The sequence below is a fragment of the Lepidochelys kempii genome, chromosome 6, assembly GCF_965140265.1.
Source record: "Lepidochelys kempii isolate rLepKem1 chromosome 6, rLepKem1.hap2, whole genome shotgun sequence".
In the NCBI taxonomy this organism is placed as follows: Eukaryota; Metazoa; Chordata; order Testudines; family Cheloniidae; genus Lepidochelys; species Lepidochelys kempii.
The window spans coordinates 103,024,254-103,043,642 of NC_133261.1; the positions used below are offsets into that span (position 1 = coordinate 103,024,254).

Consider the following 19,389-nt stretch of genomic DNA (forward strand, 5'->3'; position numbering starts at 1 on the left):
GTAATCCTGTGGAGGTTCTCAAAATGAGAATGAGTTAAAATGGCAGAGGAGAGTCATAATTATACTTTTTCTTTTATAATAAAAAGGAACATAATTAAGAGAGCAGGGTCTGGTATACTGTGTCAATAACACAACCAGTCTGGATTTCCTAAATGCTCATTGGCAGAATGACCAACATAATGGCTTGGAAAAAGTCAATACTGTCTGTGTGATCTGCAAGCAAAGTCCTAGGCAACTTCTGTTTATCCATCCATCCTGTATTCATCATAGTAGTATTTCTACTGGGATCATAATAGGTTCTACTTAAAATTCCATCAAAATATCTCTTATTAATCTCAGTGATGGGTTTGTTATTTAACACTGGAAAAACTAAATTAATATTCCAGGTTAGACAAATACAACAAAAACAGGATACTCAGGACTGTTTCTTCATATCATGTGCTTAAATCATCAGGTATTACAAGAAGTTTCTCAGAACAGTGCATGCACTGTTCTGTTATTTTTTGATACCTGGTATAAGGGAAAGATAATTGAAACTGAAACCATATTTTTCTAGCTCATACTCTTATGGGGTTGTCCTGTGACCTAGCAAAACATCTCTCAATTGAAATGAGTTACTTTTCATTCTTTAATCATTTTTCACTTACATCACACCTCTAATTTCCCTTTAATTCTACATGACCTAAAATCAAGGGGAATTTAATCAAAATCCCCTAGTAATGAGGTATTGTAATTAAACACAGTATCTCACAGAGCAAATCCTGTCTTGCATTTGTATTACCAAGTTCTACAGCTAGCAGTCTTGATAACGATCTGATAATGGGAGGGACCCTTGAAGGTTCAATGCTAACATTCATTCAGATAAAACTAATGGAAACAGCTCTATAGGGAGAAAGAAAATCACATATTCTCTGTCAAGAGGCTATGATGGCTTTAACTGTAAACCTTGGAACAGTTAAACACTGCAGCAAATTTCTTGAGCTTCAACACCTTACTCCATTAGGGTAAAAAGATAAAAACGGAGCAAGAAATTGCAGACAGTTTGTGTTTTCTGCTGGCAGTTACCTCTCATATGCAATTGCTTTTAGTGCTCTGGCCAAGTGCCCAGGTAAGATAATAAAGCACCCTCGACATCTATACGCTTGGGCACCCTGGTACCTGGTATTCGCTTCAGGACCAACATGGCCTTCGGCACAGGCATGTGCTCTCATCTGAGGCACCACTTCCTGCCTCATTCTGGGCAATGGATGAATCAGATCACCTACTCTCTTCCTCTGCTGTTGCTCTACCCCAGTCATCAAGATCCCAGGACTCTTCCGCATCCAAGTCGGGGTCATCTTCCTCCTACTCCACATCACTCAATGAGCACTGCGGGCCGCTAATGGACTGTTATGGCTCCCAGGATTGGCATGCACCCTGTGGTCAGGACAGAGGTCCCTGACCTGATGCCTACTGGCCAGCAATGTCCTACTCATATCAGTGGCCTCCTTGGACTCAGTGGGATGCCCCTTGCTTGCAGAGATCCCACTCCTCATTACACCAAAGATCATTCACCAAAACAACGGTGATGGTTGTAGATCAGCTGCAAGCCCAGGCATCAGCAGGCCTCCTCCCTGCAGAGCTCCGGAGTCCTCCCATCTGAGTAAGTCATCCCGGGAGCAAGATCCAGCTTTGGCTCAATCAAGAACATCATCCTCATCTCCAGATGATGCTGTTCTGTCTGATTCATCCTCCCCTTCCATACTGGAGGACTTTGAGGCATATCGAGACCTTTTACACAGTAGCAATGTCCCTTGACATTCAGGCAGAGTTCCTACATGAGAACACCCACAAATTGGTGGACATTCTGCAGCCATCTGACTCTGGGAGAGTTGCCCTCCCAATCAATGATGCATTCCTTGAACCAGCAAAAGCCCTCTGGAGCACACTGGCCTTGGTACTGCCACTGGCTAAGTGCATGGAGAAGTGCTATTTTGTTCCTGTGCAGGGATTTGAGGAGTTCTGTTCCCATTCGGCTCCGAATTCCCTGGTTGTAATGGTGATGAATGACATGGCTTGACATGGCAGAAAGTCCACCCCTAAGGACAGAGACTCCAAGCTGTTGGACCTTCTGGGCTGGAAAAACGACACATCCTTGTCCCTACAGATGTGGATCACCAATCAACAAGTCTTGCTGTCCAAATACAATTTCCTTAATTGGACAGCTGTGCACTAATTAGTGGGCCTGAGACCTTGTGTGAGGAGTTTTGGGTGTTTGTCATGGAAGGGTGCTTGGTGCCCAAGACGTCCCTGCAGTCTGCTCTTGATGTTGTGGACACTTTGGCCAGGGTGGTGGCTTCTGTAATCACTGTGAGGAGGGCTTATTGACTGCAAAACTCTGGAATTGCACATGATGTCCAGCAAGCCATCAATGACTTGCCTTTTGATGGATGGACCTTGTTCTCGGAAAAGATCAATGACACACTAGCGCTCCTTTAAGGACTCCAGAGCTATCTTGAGGTACACATTGTTGACACAGAGGCACCACTGTGGTGGTCAGCAGCAGTAGTACTGCCTGCAGCACTCCTTTGTGCATTTCTTCCCCCTGAAACAGCAGGACTACCCAAGAAAAAGGGATCGTTCCCACAAGAGGAATCAGTCGAGCTTGGGGTTTGGCCAGCCCATGTGTCTTCCCCCTGTACCTTCTATGTGCTCATTTTGACTCCTTGGTCCAATGAGTGTTCCAGTCATTGCTCCACCTTCTGCTTCCCCCTACTCCTTTGGGGACAGGCTGGACCACTTTAACAATGTTTGGGGATCAATTACTTCTGACAACAGGGTCCTAGACACTGTCAGATCGGGTTATGCCATCCAGTTGCTCTCTACACCTCCTCTCCCCTCTCCAACCCTCTTCAGGGACCCCTCTCATGAGACACTGCTCATTGAGCAGGTCAGCTCTAGCTAGCGTTGGGAGAGGTGGAGGACATTCTGCCAGCATATCAGGCTTCTACTTCCAGTACTTCCTGATACCCAAAGCCAAGGGTGGAATAAGACCCAACCTCAATCTTTATGGTATCAACAAGTTTATCAAATACATGAGGTTCCAAATGTTTACTCTATTGACTATCCTCCCCATGCTATCTCAGAACGACTGGTTTGCTGCTCTGGACCTACTTTCATGTGGCAATTCTACCAAGCCACAGAAAGTTTCTCCATTTCGTTGTAGAAGAACACCACTTTTAGTATATGGTTTTCCCATTTGGCCTCTCTTCTGTCCCCTGAGTTTTCACCAGGTGCATGGCCATGGTTATGCCATATCTCAGGAGGAAGGGAATCCACATCTTCCCATACCTTGATGACTGGCTACTAAGAAGCAGCTCCAGAGAGGAAGTTGTTGCCTACATCAACACCATGTTGTGTTTGCTCAACTGTCTGGGTCTCATTTTAAACACCATAAAGTCAACGTTGGCTCCCATCAAAAAATTGAGTTCATTGGGGCCCTGTTAGATTCCATAATATTAAGGGTGTTCCTGCTGACTGATCACGTCCATGCAATTCAACATCTCTGCTTTAGTCTACGTTCTCAGCCCTCCACAACAGTCCAGGTGTGTCTGAGCCTGTTGGCCACATATCCGCTTGCACACATGTAGTCGAATTTGCGAGGCTGTACTTTTACATGTGGTAGATGGTCTACCACCCTGCCCTGCATTCTCTGGACAGATTGGTTCACCTTCCCCGACTAGTTCTGCACTCCTTACAGTGGCAGACATGCCCACACAATGTATGGCAGGGCATCTCATTCGCTCGGCTCTCTCCAAATAAGTCAGTAGTTACGATGCTTCCCTTCAGGGTTGGGGAGCACATCTGAACTCACTGAGGGTACAGTGTCTGCGATTGGAACAGGAAGCCTCACTCAATAGCAGCGTGCTGGAGCTTTGGGCAATCCACAGTGCATGGTTCACATTCTCACCGACAATACCACCGCAATGTACTGTGTGAACAAACAAGGGGGAGCACACTCCAGGTTACTGTGCCTAGATATGATCAACCTGGGCAATTCTGCATTTAAGAGGACATCACTCTGATAGCTGTCCACTTGCCTGGCATGCAGAATTTTCTCATAGACCATCTCAGTGGGGTTTTCTACCTGAGTCACAAGTGGTCCCTGAAGGCGAGGGTCCTCCCAGGTCGTCGTTGCAACCGGGGGCATTCCCATGGTTGACCTCTCTGCAATGAGCAAAAACAGGAAGTGTCACCTATTGTAGTCTTGGTGGGGGTGTCTCAACCTGAGCTCCCTCTCTGATGTCTTCCACTGTAGCTGGCAGTCGACTCTTCTGTATACTTTCTCCCCTATCCCGATCATTCCTCAGGTCATCCTCAAGCTCAAGGTGGATCAGGCCAAGCTCGCCCTCACTGCTCCAGCGCAGCTAAGGCAGTACTGGTTCTTGGACCTTATTGTAACGTTGGTTCAGCCTCCCATACCACTTCTTCCTCATCGCAACCTGCTCACTCAGAAACATGGCATCACTCTCCATCCTGCACTTACCTCCCTACACCTTACAGCAAGGCTGCTGCATGGTTTAATGAAGAGAAAGAGCAGTGCTCAGTGTCCAGCAAGTACTACTCATTAGAATCATAGAATCATAGAATATCAGGGTTGGAAGGGACCTCAGGAGGTCATCTAGTCCAACCCCCTGCTCAAAGCAGGACCAATCCCCAATTAAATCATCCCGGCCAGGGCTTTGTCAAGCCTGACCTTAAAAACTCCTAAGGAAGGAGACTCTACCACCTCCCTAGGTAACGCATTCCAGTGTTTCACCACCCTCCTAGTGAAAAAGTTTTTCCTAATATCCAACCTAAACCTCCCCCACTGCAACTTGAGACCATTACTCCATGTCTTGTCCTCTTCTATCACTGAGAATAGTCTAGAACCATCCTCTCTGGAACCACCTCTCAGGTAGTTGAAAGCAGCTATCAAATCCCCCCTCGTTCTTCTCTTCTGCAGACTAAACAATCCCAGTTCCCTCAGCCTCTCCTCAAAAGTCATGTGTTCCAGACCCCTAATCATTTTTGTTGCCCTTCGCTGGACTCTCTCCAATTTATCCACGTCCTTCTTGTAGTGTGGGGCCCAAAACTGGACACAGTACTCCAGATGAGGCCTCACCAATGTCGAATAGAGGGGAACGATCACGTCCCTCGATCTTCTGGCTATGCCCCTACTTATACATCCCAAAATGCCATTGGCCTTCTTGGCAACAAGGGCACACTGTTGACTCATATCCAGCTTCTCATCCACTGTCACCCCTAGGTCCTTTTCCGCAGAACTGCTGCCTAGCCATTCAGTCCCTAGTCTGTAGCTGTGCACTGGGTTCTTCCGTCCTAAGTGCAGGACCCTGCACTTATCCTTATTGAACCTCATCAGATTTCTTTTGGCCCAATCCTCCAATTTGTCTAGGTCCCTCTGTATCCTATCCCTCCCCTCCAGCGTATCTACCACTCCTCCCAGTTTAGTATCATCCGCAAATTTGCTGAGTGCAATCCATACCATCCTCCCGATCATTTATGAAGATATTGAACAAAACCGGCCCCAGGACTGACCCCTGGGGCACTCCACTTGACACCAGCTGCCAACTAGACATGGAGCCATTGATCACTACCCGTTGAGCCCGACAATCTAACCAACTTTCTACCCACCTTATAGTGCATTCATCCAGCCCATACTTCTTTAACTTGCTGATAAGAATACTGTGGGAGACCGTGTCAAAAGCTTTGCTGAAGTCAAGAAACAATACATCCACTGTTTTCCCTTCATCCACAGAACCAGTAATCTCATCATAGAAGGCAATTAGATTAGTCAGGCATGACCTTCCCTTAGTGAATCCATGCTGACTGTTCCTGATCACTTTCCTCTCATGTAAGTGCTTCAGGATTGATTCCTTGAGGACCTGCTCCATGATTTTTCCGGGGACTGAGGTGAGGCTGACTGGCCTGTAGTTCCCAGGATCCTCCTTCTTCCCTTTTTTAAAGATGGGCACTACATTAGCCTTTTTCCAATCATCCGGGACTTCCCCCGATTACCATGAGTTTTCAAAGATAATGGCCAATGGCTCTGCAATCACAGCCGCCAATTCCTTTAGCACTCTCGGATGCAACTCGTCCGGCCCCATGGACTTGTGCACGTCCAGCTTTTCTAAATAGTCCCTAACCACCTCTTTCTCCACAGAGGGCTGGCCATCTACTCCCCATGTTGTGAAGGAAGTCCTCTACTAGGATGACCTACTTAACAAAGTGGAATCATAGAATCATAGAATATCAGGGTTGGAAGGGACCTCAGGAGGTCATCTAGTCCAACCCCCTGCTCAAAGCAGGACCAATCCCCAATTTTTGCCCCAGATCCCTAAATGGCCCCCTCAAGGATTGAACTCACAACCCTGGGTTTAGCAGGCCAAAGCTCAAACCACTGAGCTATCCCTCCCCCCCGTATATAAGAGGTCTTCCATGTGGTCTCTGGCCTCCGGGATCCAACTGATGTAATCTTCTATCCAGGATACCTTGGAATACCTACTACATCTACAGAAATTGGGCCTCGCAGTCAGTTCACTGAGTGCATCTGGCAGCAATCTTTCATGTTCACAGAAACTCAATCTTTTCCAATGCCTTGATGACAAGATTTCTAAAAAGGACTTCTCCGTTTACATCCTCTCGTCCAAGAGCCAGTCCCCTTGTGGGACCTAAACACAGTTCTGGTGGCTCTAATGGACCCTCTATTCGAGCCCCTTGTTTCCTGTCTACTGCCCCTTTTGTCTCAGAAAACCACATTCCTCATAGCCATTACATCTACAAGGAGGGTGCATGAGTTGCAGGCCTTGATGGATGGGCCTCCTTACACACAGTTCTTCAAAGACAAGGTAACTTTACGACCACACCCAAAGTTTTTATCCAAAGTGGGGTCTCAGTTTCATTTGAACCAAGCGGTGCATTTACCTGTATTTTTTCCTAAGCTACATTCATCCCCAGAGGAATAGTACCTCCATACTTTGGATGTCAAACAGTGTCTAGCCTTTTATTTGGTTAGGACTGAAGTGTTTCATGCTTTGCCTCACCTGTTCATGTCATATGCAGACTGCGCAAAGGGGCAAGCAGTCTCTTCACAGACCATCTCCAGATGGATAGCATCCTGTATCAAGATTGTGCATTAGATAGCTTGAACTGCACCTCCTCAGCTGATATGGGCTCATTGGATGAGAGTGCAAGCAATGGTGATAGTGTTCCTCAGTGACTTTTCCATATTTGATATTTGCCACATGGTCATTCATACACATGTTTACAGACCATTATGCTGTTACCGCATCTTCCAAGGTGGATGCAAGCTTTAAGAAGAACAGTCCTGTGATCCCTCTTTCGATAGACTCTTAGCACGCCTCTCCTGGACGGGGTACTGCTTGTGAGTCACCTAAAGGGAATACACTTTTACATCTACTTGAAGAAGAAGAAACAGTTACTTACTGTAACTGTGGTTCTTCAAGATGGTATGCAGATGTGTATTCCACAGCCTACCCTCCATCTCCTTTGCATCGGAGTCTTCTCTCAGGGGCATTCAGAACAAAGGAACTCAGCAGGGTGGCGCTGTCTCATATAGCCAGGGGAGGTGCCACAGCCATGAGGTGCCACCCTTCTACAGGTATTGTCAGGCAAAATCTCCAGCTCTAACATGCCGTGTGCTCATGCATCTAAGTGGAATACGTGTCTGTATCACATCTTGAAGAACCACCGCTAGAGTAAGTTTCGTCTTCCAGTAGATCTACATCTCAAAGAACCATTTCTTTTGGGAGTTGCGGTATTGCTAAAATTTCATTATTAGTATTACAAAATATATGACACATCATTCACTCATACATTATGTACTATCACAAATTCAAGCTGAACTATAGTTGTCTGCATAAATGAACAATATATAAAGATGTACTATCCTTGTTTTGCTATTATTTATTTGCTTGTTAATTCACAAATGGGTTTTCCCCATTACTAGTGCAAATTAGTGCATTTCTACTGTATGACTTGCTATTTCTTCTATTAAATTTGAATCTCTTGTTGCCCTAATTTTTGCGCTCAGTTTAAAGTACTTTTGTAAACATTGGTTTGAGAGTGAATTGCAAAGAACTCCACAGCTAAGGAAAGGTGTTACACATTGTGTTTGCCCATTACAAACACACACACTGTAACATGTCTGACAGTAGAATATAGTTTATCAAAGACAATCACATCATATTAAACAGGAGAAGTTTTTTCAGTGTAGTCAGGCCAGAGATCTTTAGCAAGTAAAATGTACTTGCTAAAGGTAAAAGAATTATAGCTACAAGATGAGAATAAATTCATCTAGTTTGTTTCTCCCTCATGAATCAAGAGGAGAAATTTAGTTTACATCGTTTTGTGTTCAGCAACACTTTTTGCATGGGGAAAGGGCTCATACTTAAATTTACAACCGGATTCTGCACTTGATATTGTGACAAAGTTCCTCCTCTGCCTTGGTGGGTCCTGCGCTCAGAGGTTCACGGCAGCCCTCAGTTTGGCCACTTTCGTGGCTCAAATCTGCCATTCATTCAGTTAGCCTCCTCACTGGCTAGCATGGGGAAAAGGAAGAAGAACAATCCCTGCAGTCTCTGCTGATCCACCTAGTGGATCAGGGAACAGGCCAGAGACCTTCCCCTCTGGTGGAACCCACAGTCCAGATCAACTCCTCTGGTATCAAGTAGGGAGTTGGGGGAATGGAGGGAACCCAGGCCCGCCCTCTACTCCGGTTCCAGCCCAGGGCCCTGTAGATTCCAGCTGTCTACAGTGGCTCCTGCAACAGCTGCGTGACAGCTACAACTCCCTGGACTACTTCCCCATGGTCTTCTCCCAACACCTTCTTTATTCTCACCAGAGGACCTTCCTCCCAATGTCTGATAATGCTTGTACTTCTCAGTCTTCCAGTAGTAAGCCTTCTCACTCTCAGCTTCTTGTGCCTCTTGCTCCCAGCTCCTCGCACGCACACCACAAACTGAAGTGAGCTTCTTTTTAAACCCAGGTGCCCTGATTAGCCTGCCTGTCTTAATTGATTCTGGCAGCTTCTTGATTGGCTGCAGGTGTTCTAATCAGCCTGTCTCCCTTAATTGTTTCCAGAAAGTTCCTGATTGTTCTGGACCCTTCCCTGTTGCCTTACTCAGGGAAAAGGGATCTACTTAACCTAGGGCTAATATATCTGCCTTCTATCACTCTCCTGTAGCCATCTGGCCTGACCCTGTCACAATATATTTAGATGTTAAAGTACAGTTATGATCAGAATCACGTCACTGTCTTATGAAAATCGGCACTTTTGCAAAAGATGAAGCCAGATGCTTTCTATAAGTTCATTGATTGATTGCTGTGTACAGTTTGACATAATGTAACTAGGCATTTTCTGGTTCTTTACTGTAAAAGCTGTGATTTATTTAAGACTGCTTTGGCTGTGAAGTATATCACATGGATCAGGAAATTTAAGAAAGATAGCAATCATTATGGGGTACAGTTAAAAAAAACGGTACCAGATAATGAATTTTTGATTGTTAATTGGCTGTGGGAGACTATTCTAATGCTTCCAGAAAAATTTCAGATGTAATCACACACAAAAGTACATTAAACATACATATAATAATGCTACAGTATACTTCATTTATATATCCAAACACTGTAGTAAAACTGTTGTAATCAGTAGGGTTTGAAACATTTCCATACAAATAGTGTACATTTTATGAAAGGGAATACTTGATATTTTTAGTTTATGAATTCTTGTATCAAGCAAACTACAATTACTGAAAATGTTTCTTTTCTTTCCTTCCTGTTTCTCCTCTCATTGCATTAGGATCCAATCAGGTGTGGTGCTAAGCACCCGCAATTCTCACTGAAATCAGTAGAAGCTGAGCGTGCTGATCATTGTGCAAAGTTGGATATAGGTTGCACAGATTATCCCAGTATTTTCTATTTCTCTTTCTCCCCATCTGTTCTCTTTTCCCCTGTTCCTTTTCTTTAAAGTCTGTCTGTTTCTGATGGTTGTATATATCAGGAAATATGTTAGTTAGGGGTGAGAATCCCAAAGGGTAGCAGAAGCCCTTCCACAGGTGAATGTATGCTACTTATGGGGAGACCCCACACACACACAGAGCCAACCCTAGCCCTTAAAAGCAGTCAGTTAGGATTAGCCCTAAAAGGACAAGTCATGTCCAGGCTGCTTTAAGCCATTATTTTCTGGGGGAACCAGATAGTCTTTAAGATGCTTTGTGTGAATATATATTTGGTTCTACTTTGTGAAATTTACTAACATGAAGCTAGCGCCAGAATCTCAACACAGTGGATTGAAATTTCGGAATGGAAACTAATGTGCTTTTGGTTTGGTACCATTAACATTGCTCAGTAATTAAAGGGTATCTATGAATACTGGCTTTTGTTAATTCCTTAGCACTTGCATTTCCTGCTACCAAAGGTACCCTTTGGTCCCCTTAGAATGGGAATGTTTTTGATACTGCTAGCCAAAATAAATTCTTAGGAAGATATGGTCACAGTCTTCTAATGTTTAATTGAAAGATTTTGAGGAATATTTCTTTGCCTTATTAGGTACATTAATAATATATTAATTATACCTTTTTTTAGGAAGAAAAGTTGCTGAGAACACTTATACAGCATGGCGTCCGTAGTGGAGTAACTGCCAATCTCGAAATGGAAGTGGATGGACTGCCCTTCTACAACATACACTCACTTATGATTGAAAAACTGCTGGAGCAGATACTATAATGACTTTTCCTAACCATTTCTAAACTCTAAAGTTTCTATTAGCTTATCTCTCCACCCGCAATCTAACAACAAGGTATGGAAGACCAGAAAAGGCTTGTTCTATATATGTAGGTACTTATATGGCCTCCATCACTAGTATCTGAGCATCTTACAATCATTAATGATTATCCTTCTAACATTGCTGTGAAATAGGAAAGTTTCGTTAGCCCTGTTTGGCAGATGAAGACAGGAGAGAGGGAGAGATTAAATTATTTCATCAAGATCACACAAGAGGTCTGACACAGACCTGAATCCAGCTCTCAAGAGTCCCAGACTCGTGCCTTCACCACAAGCCCATCTTTCCTGTTTGATAAGTATAAAACTCTGAGTTATGACAACTCACTCATACAATCTATGGCCTTATATAGTAAAAGATGACTATGTTTCATGAAAAAAAATCAAAAGTCTGTTGCCATTAAATGCAGAAGTGTTATCACCCTTGCCTTTTCCTCTGTTACTAATTCACACAGCTGCAACAGGAAGTAGTGCTTGTAGCAACTTGGTTTTTAAAAGACAGTATGGAAAGCAGCTCCAATAAAGATGCAGGTTAAAAAAAAAGAGTCTTTATGGCAGTGAAAGTCCTAAATATATCATCTACACCAGAAGTTCTCAAACTGTGGTCCGCAGACCACCAGTGGTCCACAAGCTCCATTCAGGTAGTCTGCGGATAGTTCCCTCTAAGGTGCGTGCCTGGGTGGCTGCACACAAGAGAATGAAAGGCCACCCATCCAATTAGTGGAGCCGCGCAGGCAGGGCTCCACTAATTAGGTGCCTGGATCCTGGAGATGTGAGGTGAGGTGGTGGACTTGGGGGGAATATGGGGTAGGTGGGAGGGGGCATTGGGGTGAGAAGAAGGGGTGGGGTGAATTTGGGATGTGCAGGGCTGCAGCAGCCAGAGAAAGAGGTGACTTTCCCCAACTCCAGGGCTGCGGCTGGCAGGGAGAGATGGCCCTCCTTCCCAGCCTCAGCTCTGTGGCTGCTGTGGCGGGGCAGAGTCCCCCCTCCTTCCCAGCCCCAGCTCAGGGGCTGCCATGGCAGGGGAGAGAGGGCACATCCATCGCATTAGAAAGGTAAGACTACTGATATTAAAATATGAGTTGTGTGCCTTTATTTGTAGAACACAAAAACATTATTATTAAGGTTTTTTTAATATGTATAAAATGTTTTACAATAGTTAGCTAACGGTAAAAACAACATTTGGAAAGATCATTAACAACATTTGGAAAGTCGGCCGAGCCCCTCAGCAATTTTCAGGTAGTCCGTGGGAAAAAAAGTTTGAGACCGCTGATCTACAGTTCCTGCAACCCCTCTGACTGTGTATTCCTTTGATCGTGGATAAACAAGGGAAACTTTACCAGAACTAATGAAATAATAGTAGCATTGCATGACTCCTATGTAAAGCATGGGGAAATAATGAAACTGACATTGTGCAGAAATTTCCCTTTAGTAAGAGAGAGGCCTGGTTTGTGTGTGTGTGTCTCTCTCTCACACACACACACACATCTGCACCCACACACAGTCCACTAATAGACTGCATTTACTTAACTCTATAACCACCAATTAGCAGCTGTAACAAATCTATTTTACAACATTAAATTTAGTCAAGAATGTTTGAATTAGTAGGTCTTTATCCCCTCGCATCTTCCGTCCAAATACAGGATATGTCAGATAGCTATTACTGGGAAATATTAAGTTTAACACTTTATTGTTTTTCTCTAAATAATAAAAATCCCAGTGCTTTTTCATTAACAAGACTTTAATCCAGAAGTGATGAATAGCATTTTCCTGACAACTGCAATGTGGCGTATGATGTTATATGCAGAGTAAAAGGCAGTCACAGTGACTATCTGTGATGATAAAACTCCTGGTATAGTCGTGGGATTAAAATTGCACCTGTCTGGCAAGATGAATTTCATTAAGCAACACTGAGTTCATGTTTAGAAAAAGAAAACCATCAACACCTCCCTTTCTGTAGGACAGATGAAATTTTAAAGTTCTAAGGGCCAAATTGTGACTCAGTTGCACAGGTTTCAATCTGCTTTTACACTGATAATAAAATTTGGCCCCACGCCTGTACCAACTCAGATTAGCCATATTCTGGTAGATGACAGTTGCATGTAAGATGCCATACTCTGCATTTCAGCTCCATATTTTAATTGACAAGGGAAACTATAAAGTAGCTAAACATAAACAAGGCAACAAATGCCTTCAATCGTCTTAATCCAAAACTGGTGTGTGCCTTACACCATCTTAGATCAGGGAGAATGAATAGTTAAAGATGTGGTTGTGCAGGCTGCATTCCCAACAACATTCTAGCTTTGCTTTAGTGCAATTTGGAACTGCTGCCATGTGACCTAGAGGGCACCAAAAGGGAAGAACGGACTGGGAAAGGTTTGGAAGGAAGTAACAACTGATCAAGAGAAGTACATGTATAAGGAAGTCAACCCAGCATCATGGGAGCTCTCAGCATAAAGAAATTTAAATGAACTAAACAATCTGAGTGTTAATGTAAACAGACCTAATCCTCTTTTGGGAGTGGGGATATGAGTTCTTTTGGCACAAGGAGGGAAGAGAGAATGCTCTGAAGTCTCACAAATGGACTCTTTGGGCCAAACCCAAAAGATAGACCAAATCAATATAGGAAGAAAATATAATCAATGCATTATTTATTAAATGCATTCCCTAATTATTTCTAGTGTATACCTTCACAGTGACTTTCAGTGCAGCATTCAGTATGTATTATTTGTTAAGCATACAGTCAACACAAGATGCAAAAGGTCTGCCTTTGAATGTCTTTTTAAATATATTGGGTATTTACATTGCTGTGCGTTGTCTGTGGGTTGCACAGAATTAGTGTGTTTTAAGGAGAGCTTTGAAAGCAGAAGGTGGATGCCAGGAGCAGCAGCAGTGCAGGGGGAATTTTAGGGTGTGAGGGGCAGAAGGCAAGAAGGCACAAAAATTAGACTTCAAAAAGGAGATGAAGTAAAGGTGAGGCAGTATTGACTAGCGAAGCAAGATGTATAAGAAACAAGATGTTGGCAGGAAGAGTTGTGGGAGCCTATACATATGCGACTCTCCATTCTTTTATTGCCAATACATTTCATTGTATAATAGTAACTCCCTATGTTTTTGCTGTTCCCTCTGTGTAAATCAAAGGCCATTATGGATCACTTTACATGCAGTGCATTTTGACACTGTATTCCAGGAAAAGTGGGTCCCTTTGTAACAAATCAAACCATAGAATTAAAAAAAAAATTGTTGGGGGACACAGAAGTTAAACTCATCCTGTTCAACACGCTGTCTGCTCTACAGTTTATTATAATTTAAGTGCCTTTATGCTCTGTGCTGCACAAAACACAGAAAGATGGAAAAACACGACAATCCAAATTTTAAACTGGTTAGCGGAGTATCGATTTAAATGAATGTGTATCATCAAATACTGTGAATCAGTGCACTGGCATGTGGTGTCAACTCTATCCATGACCCCAAACTAATGCTTCCTTTGAAGTCCATGGAATAAATTCATTGCCCACTAAGTTCCAGATTGAGTGTCCACTGAAGTCAGTGGCAATCATTGGCACTGGATCAAGCCCAAAGAGCAGTGGCTCAAGACCCAACAGACATTAACTATCAGTTATGGAAAAGTGCTTCATCGTGAATTCTCTTCTAATATATCCCTCATGATTTTGTTGGTTGGTTTCTTTGCTTTTTTAGTTTGGCTGTGTCTTTGCATTCCCTGCTCACTGGTTGTTGCATGGCTTCAGGATAACTGGGACAAAGTTACAGAAATCATACACATACACAAAACATTTTCTTTTGGGAAATGTTTATCACTTCATTTTACATAATTTGTTCCATCCTCCACCTTTTCAGCAAGGTGATCACAGAGTTTGACAGCTTTTTCATAAAGTCAATACATGGACAAACAATCAGCAATTAAAGACCATTATGGCAAATTCACACCACTAACATTATCTTATTTCAGCCAGTCCAGTCATCAGAAAAGCAGCTTCCCCATGACTAGCGCTATACTGAGCCAGTAATATATACACGTGATCTAAGCTAAACTGACCTAGCGTATATTTTCCCTGCCCTATGTCAAGGCCCAGGTTACTCAAGGGAACTAAAGATAGGTTTCAGAGTAGCAGCCGTGTTAGTCTGTATTCACAAAAAGAAAAGGAGTACTTGTGGCACCTTAGAGACTAACCAATTTATTTGAGCATAAGCTTTCGTGAGCTACAGCTCACTTCATCGGATGCATTCAGTGAAAAATACAGTGAGGAGATTTATATACACACAGAACATGAAAAAATGGGTGTTATCATACACACTGTAAGGAGAGTGATCACTTAAGATGAGCTATTGCCAGCAGGAGAGCGGGGGGACGGGGGACCTTTTGTGGTGATAATCAAGGTGGGCCATTTCCAGCAGTTAACAGGAACGTCTGAGGAACAGTTGGGGGGGGGAATAAACATGGGGAAATAGTTTTAGTTTGTGTAATGACCCATCCATTCCCAGTCTCTATTCAAGCCTAAGTTAATTGTGTCCAGTTTTCCAATTCAGCAGTCTCTCATTGGAGTCTGTTTTTGAAGTCTTTTTGTTGTAATATTGCGACTTTTAGGTCTGTAATCGAGTGACCAGAGAGATTGAAGTGTTCTCCAACTGGTTTATGAATGTTATAATTCTTGACATCTGATTTGTGTCCATTTATTCTTTTACGTAGAGACTGTCCAGTTTGACCAATGTACATGGCAGAGGGGCATTGATATATGCCATCATGTACCAGGATGGCATATATCACATTGGTAGATGTGCAGGTGAACGAGCCTCTGATAGTGTGGCTGATGTGATTAGGTCCTATGATGGTGTCCCCTGAATAGATATGTGGACACAGTTGGCAACGGGCTTTGCTGCAAGGATAGGTTCCTGGGTTAGTGGTTCTGGTGTGTGGTTGCTGGTGAGTACTTGCTTCAGGTTGGGGGGCTGTCTGTAGGCAAGGACTGGCCTGTCTCCCAAGATTTGTGAGAGTGATGGGTCATCCTTCAGGATAGGTTGTAGATCCTTGATGATGCGTTGGAGAGGTTTTAGTTGGGGGCTGAAGGTGATGGCTAGTGGTGTTCTGTTATTTTCTTTGTTGGGCCTGTCCTGTAGTAGGTGACTTCTGGCTCTGTCAATTTGTTTCTTCATTTCAGCAGGTGGGTATTGTAGTTGTAAGAATGCTTGATAGAGATCTTGTAGGTGTTTGTCTCTGTCTGAGGGGCTGGAGCAAATGCAGTTTTATCGTAGAGCTTAGCTGTAGATGATGGATCGTGTGGTGTGGTCTGGGTGAAAGCTGGAGGCATGTAGGTAGGAATAGCAGTTAGTAGGTTTCCAGTATAGGGTGGTGTTTATGTGACCATCGCTTATTAGCACCGTCGCGTCCAGGAAGTGGATCTCTTGTGTAGACTGGTCCAGGCTGATGTTGATGGTGGGATGGAAATTGTTGAAATCATGGTGGAATTCCTCAAGGGCTTCTTTTCCATGGGTCCAGATGATGAAGATATCATCAATATAGCACAAGTAGAGTAGGGGCATTAGGGGACGAGAACGGAGGAAGCATTGTTCTAAGTCAGCCATAAAAACGTTGGCATACTGTGGGGCCATGCAGGTACCCATAGCAGTGCCACTGATTTGAAGGTATACATTGTCCCCAAATGTGAAATAGTTATGGGTGAGGACAAAGTCACAAGGTTCAGCCACCAGGTTTGCCGTGACATTATCGGGGATACTGTTCCTGACGGCTTGTAGTCCATCTTTGTGTGGAATTTGGTGTAGAGGGCTTCTACATTGTCTGGCTATGTAGACTCCCTCCTCAGGCCTTACGCTACCAGCACTCCCAGCTATCTTCGAGACACCACTGACTTCCTGAGGAAACTACAATCCATTGGTGATCTTCCTGAAAACACCATCCTAGCCACTATGGATGTAGAAGCCCTTTACACCAACATTAAATCTCCTTACTGTATTTTCCACTGAATGCATCCGATGAAGTGCAGTGGGGGAGGTTTAGATTGGATATTAGGAAAAACTTTTTCACTAAGAGGGTGGTGAAACACTGGAATGCGTTACCTAGGGAGGTGGTAGAATCTCCTTCCTTAGAGGTTTTTAAGGTCAGGCTTGACAAAGCCCTGGCTGGGATGATTTAACTGGGAATTGGTCCTGCTTCGAGCAGGGGGTTGGACTAGATGACCTTCTGGGGTCCCTTCCAACCCTGATATTCTATGATTCTATGATTCTAAGTGAGCTGTAGCTCACGAAAGCTTATGCTCAAATAAATTGGTTAGTCTCTAAGGTGCCACAAGTACTCCTTTTCTTCAAGGGAACTAAGGAATTTCCCCTGTGGAAAGAGTATCAGCTCAGCCCTGCTTACAGTACTGATGAGTTATTAAGCTCTTTAGAATGTAAAGCAGTTGCAATACGTTTATAAACCAAAGACTGAAGCCCAAACTTAGACCTGGAAACTTTAGATCAGTCTCCCTTTCTAATGGGTGCTAAAGTCTGTCTATACTGGCGATGGAAAAGTCTTTCATTTCATTAACAGTATGTAGTTTGTTTAATAACTCTGGCTCTTCATCCGCTAGTACACTGCTGCTTTTTCTGAGGATTTCTGGAGTTTTCAGCTGGTAGGATACCTTGGTTTTAGTCTTTAAACATCTTAAGCATGTTAAACTGGAGTCTCTCATTTTGACAAAATTCTGGTAGGTGCTCTCACTGGAAAAGCAGTACAATACTGGGTCAGCAACACAGTTAAAACTAGTCAACAAGAGAGAAAAGTGATAAATGTTAAAGATTTTCCCTGCAAACATGCAGTTTTTCTCAAACAAGCTGCGAATTATCAACAGGATGTGGTATGGTCCAAAGCAAACCAAGAAAATGACAACTGTGCTTGAAACCAGACGTTTAATTTGGATTTTTGTCTTCTTTTGAGTGCCATGGCTCTTGCAGACAACTCGTAAAATGCCACAGTAAGAAAAGAGCAGTAGGAAGAAGGGGAAAAGGAAGCCAGCAAAGAAGCGATAATAATTGATGTTGTGCTCCCAATTTTTGATGGGATAATGTTCAAAGCATATTGTATGACTCTCTGCATCCTTACTAATTTCAGCTTTCTTAAAGAAAAACCAGCTCATCAGAATTTCCTTGCCCCAGATTATGATGCTCACCACCACAGCAGCCTTTATTGTTCGAAACTGATAGAAACGAAAAGGATGTACCACTGCTAGATAGCGGTCAATGGAGATGCAGCAGAGGAAGCCCACACTGATGTAGATATTCTCATACAGGAGTATGCCACAGATTTTGCACAGATCTGTGTCATAGGTCCAGTTGTCATGCTGCAAAACGTACTGGAGCCAGAAGGGCAAAGAGAAGATGTAGAACAGGTCTGCTATAGTCAAATTGCACAGATAGATCCCCAGTTCATTTTTGGCCCTGATCTGTAGGTATCCATAGTACAGCGAGAGGCAGTTAGCTGGGAGACCTACTACAAAGACAAATATGTATATAGTGGGGGATAAAGTCTGGTGTATGCTGTGATTAATGATGCAGTCAGTAGAATTATTCTCAGTCGCATTCTGTAGAAAATCCTGCATCTTCTAGCAGTGACCATACATCTATCATCAGAGTCCCAAAGAGGGAGATGTAAATTTTAATTTCATCCCGTTTCAGAAGTTACTCATTTCTTCCACTCTGTCTTCCTACTGAGGTGGCTGTCTGCCTTAGGATCCTAGCGACCTGAAAGTAAAACATATGAAAGTTCTTATGAGAAATATCACTGAAAAATAGTATCATTTTCAATAAACTTAATTGTCCTAGCCCTGAGCTGTCTCAAGTTCTCTAACACAAGACCTGCCACAGAAATCTCATAATTTCGGAATTCTAAATACATGAATATATTTCAGAGTAGCAGCCATGTTAGTCTGTATTCGCAAAAAGAAAAGGAGTACTTGTGGCACCTTAGAGACTAACCAATTTATCTGAGCATAAGCTTTCGTGAGCTACCGCTCACTTCATCAGATGCATAAAGTGGAAAATGCAGTGAGGATTTTTTATACACACAGACCATGAAAAAATGGGTGTTTATCACTTCAAAAGGCTTTATCTCCCCCCACCCCACTCTGATGCTGGTAATAGCTTATCTAAAGTGATCACTCTCCTTACAATGTGTATGATAATCAAGGTGGGCCATTTCCAGCACAAATCCAGGGTTTAACCTCACAACCGTGCTATCAGATAAGGAAATATCTCCATTTTACAGATGAGGCACAGACATATTAAGTTAGTTGCTCAGGATAACATGCTTCCTGAGGCAGAGTAGTGAATAGAGTCCTATTCAAACTTCCTTATAGGGCACTGCAGCTATGGCAATTTAATTTCCTGAACAAAATGTACTGACTCTGCAATTCCTGCAAGGAAATTGCACTTTTCAAGCAGTCTCTCCTGCACAGACAGTTCCAAAGCTGCTTTTCCCTATCGAAAGACTTGCAGGGAAAGATTTCCAGAAACCTTTAAAAATCTCTAATAATAGCG

At 43.3% G+C, this 19,389-nt stretch overlaps 2 protein-coding genes across 4 annotated transcripts in view; one reads left to right on the forward strand and one right to left on the reverse strand.

Moving 5' to 3' along the window:
- Positions 1-11,262, forward strand: part of DGLUCY (D-glutamate cyclase) — a 104,293-nt gene extending 93,031 nt beyond the window's left edge. For all 3 annotated transcript variants that reach the window (XM_073349432.1, XM_073349431.1, XM_073349433.1), the window contains exon 13: positions 10,645-11,262. In XM_073349432.1, the coding sequence (XP_073205533.1) occupies positions 10,645-10,785 (141 nt within the window). In that variant the 3' untranslated portion in view covers positions 10,786-11,262. The remainder of the gene's footprint in view (positions 1-10,644) is intronic.
- Positions 11,263-17,324: 6,062 nt separating this feature from the next.
- GPR68 (G protein-coupled receptor 68) overlaps positions 17,325-19,389 on the reverse strand; it is a 28,025-nt gene continuing 25,960 nt past the window's right edge. Inside the window, exon 2 of the mRNA XM_073350699.1 lies at positions 17,325-18,594. Within this exon, the coding sequence (XP_073206800.1) occupies positions 17,355-18,452 (1,098 nt within the window). The 5' untranslated portion in view covers positions 18,453-18,594 and the 3' untranslated portion in view covers positions 17,325-17,354. The remainder of the gene's footprint in view (positions 18,595-19,389) is intronic.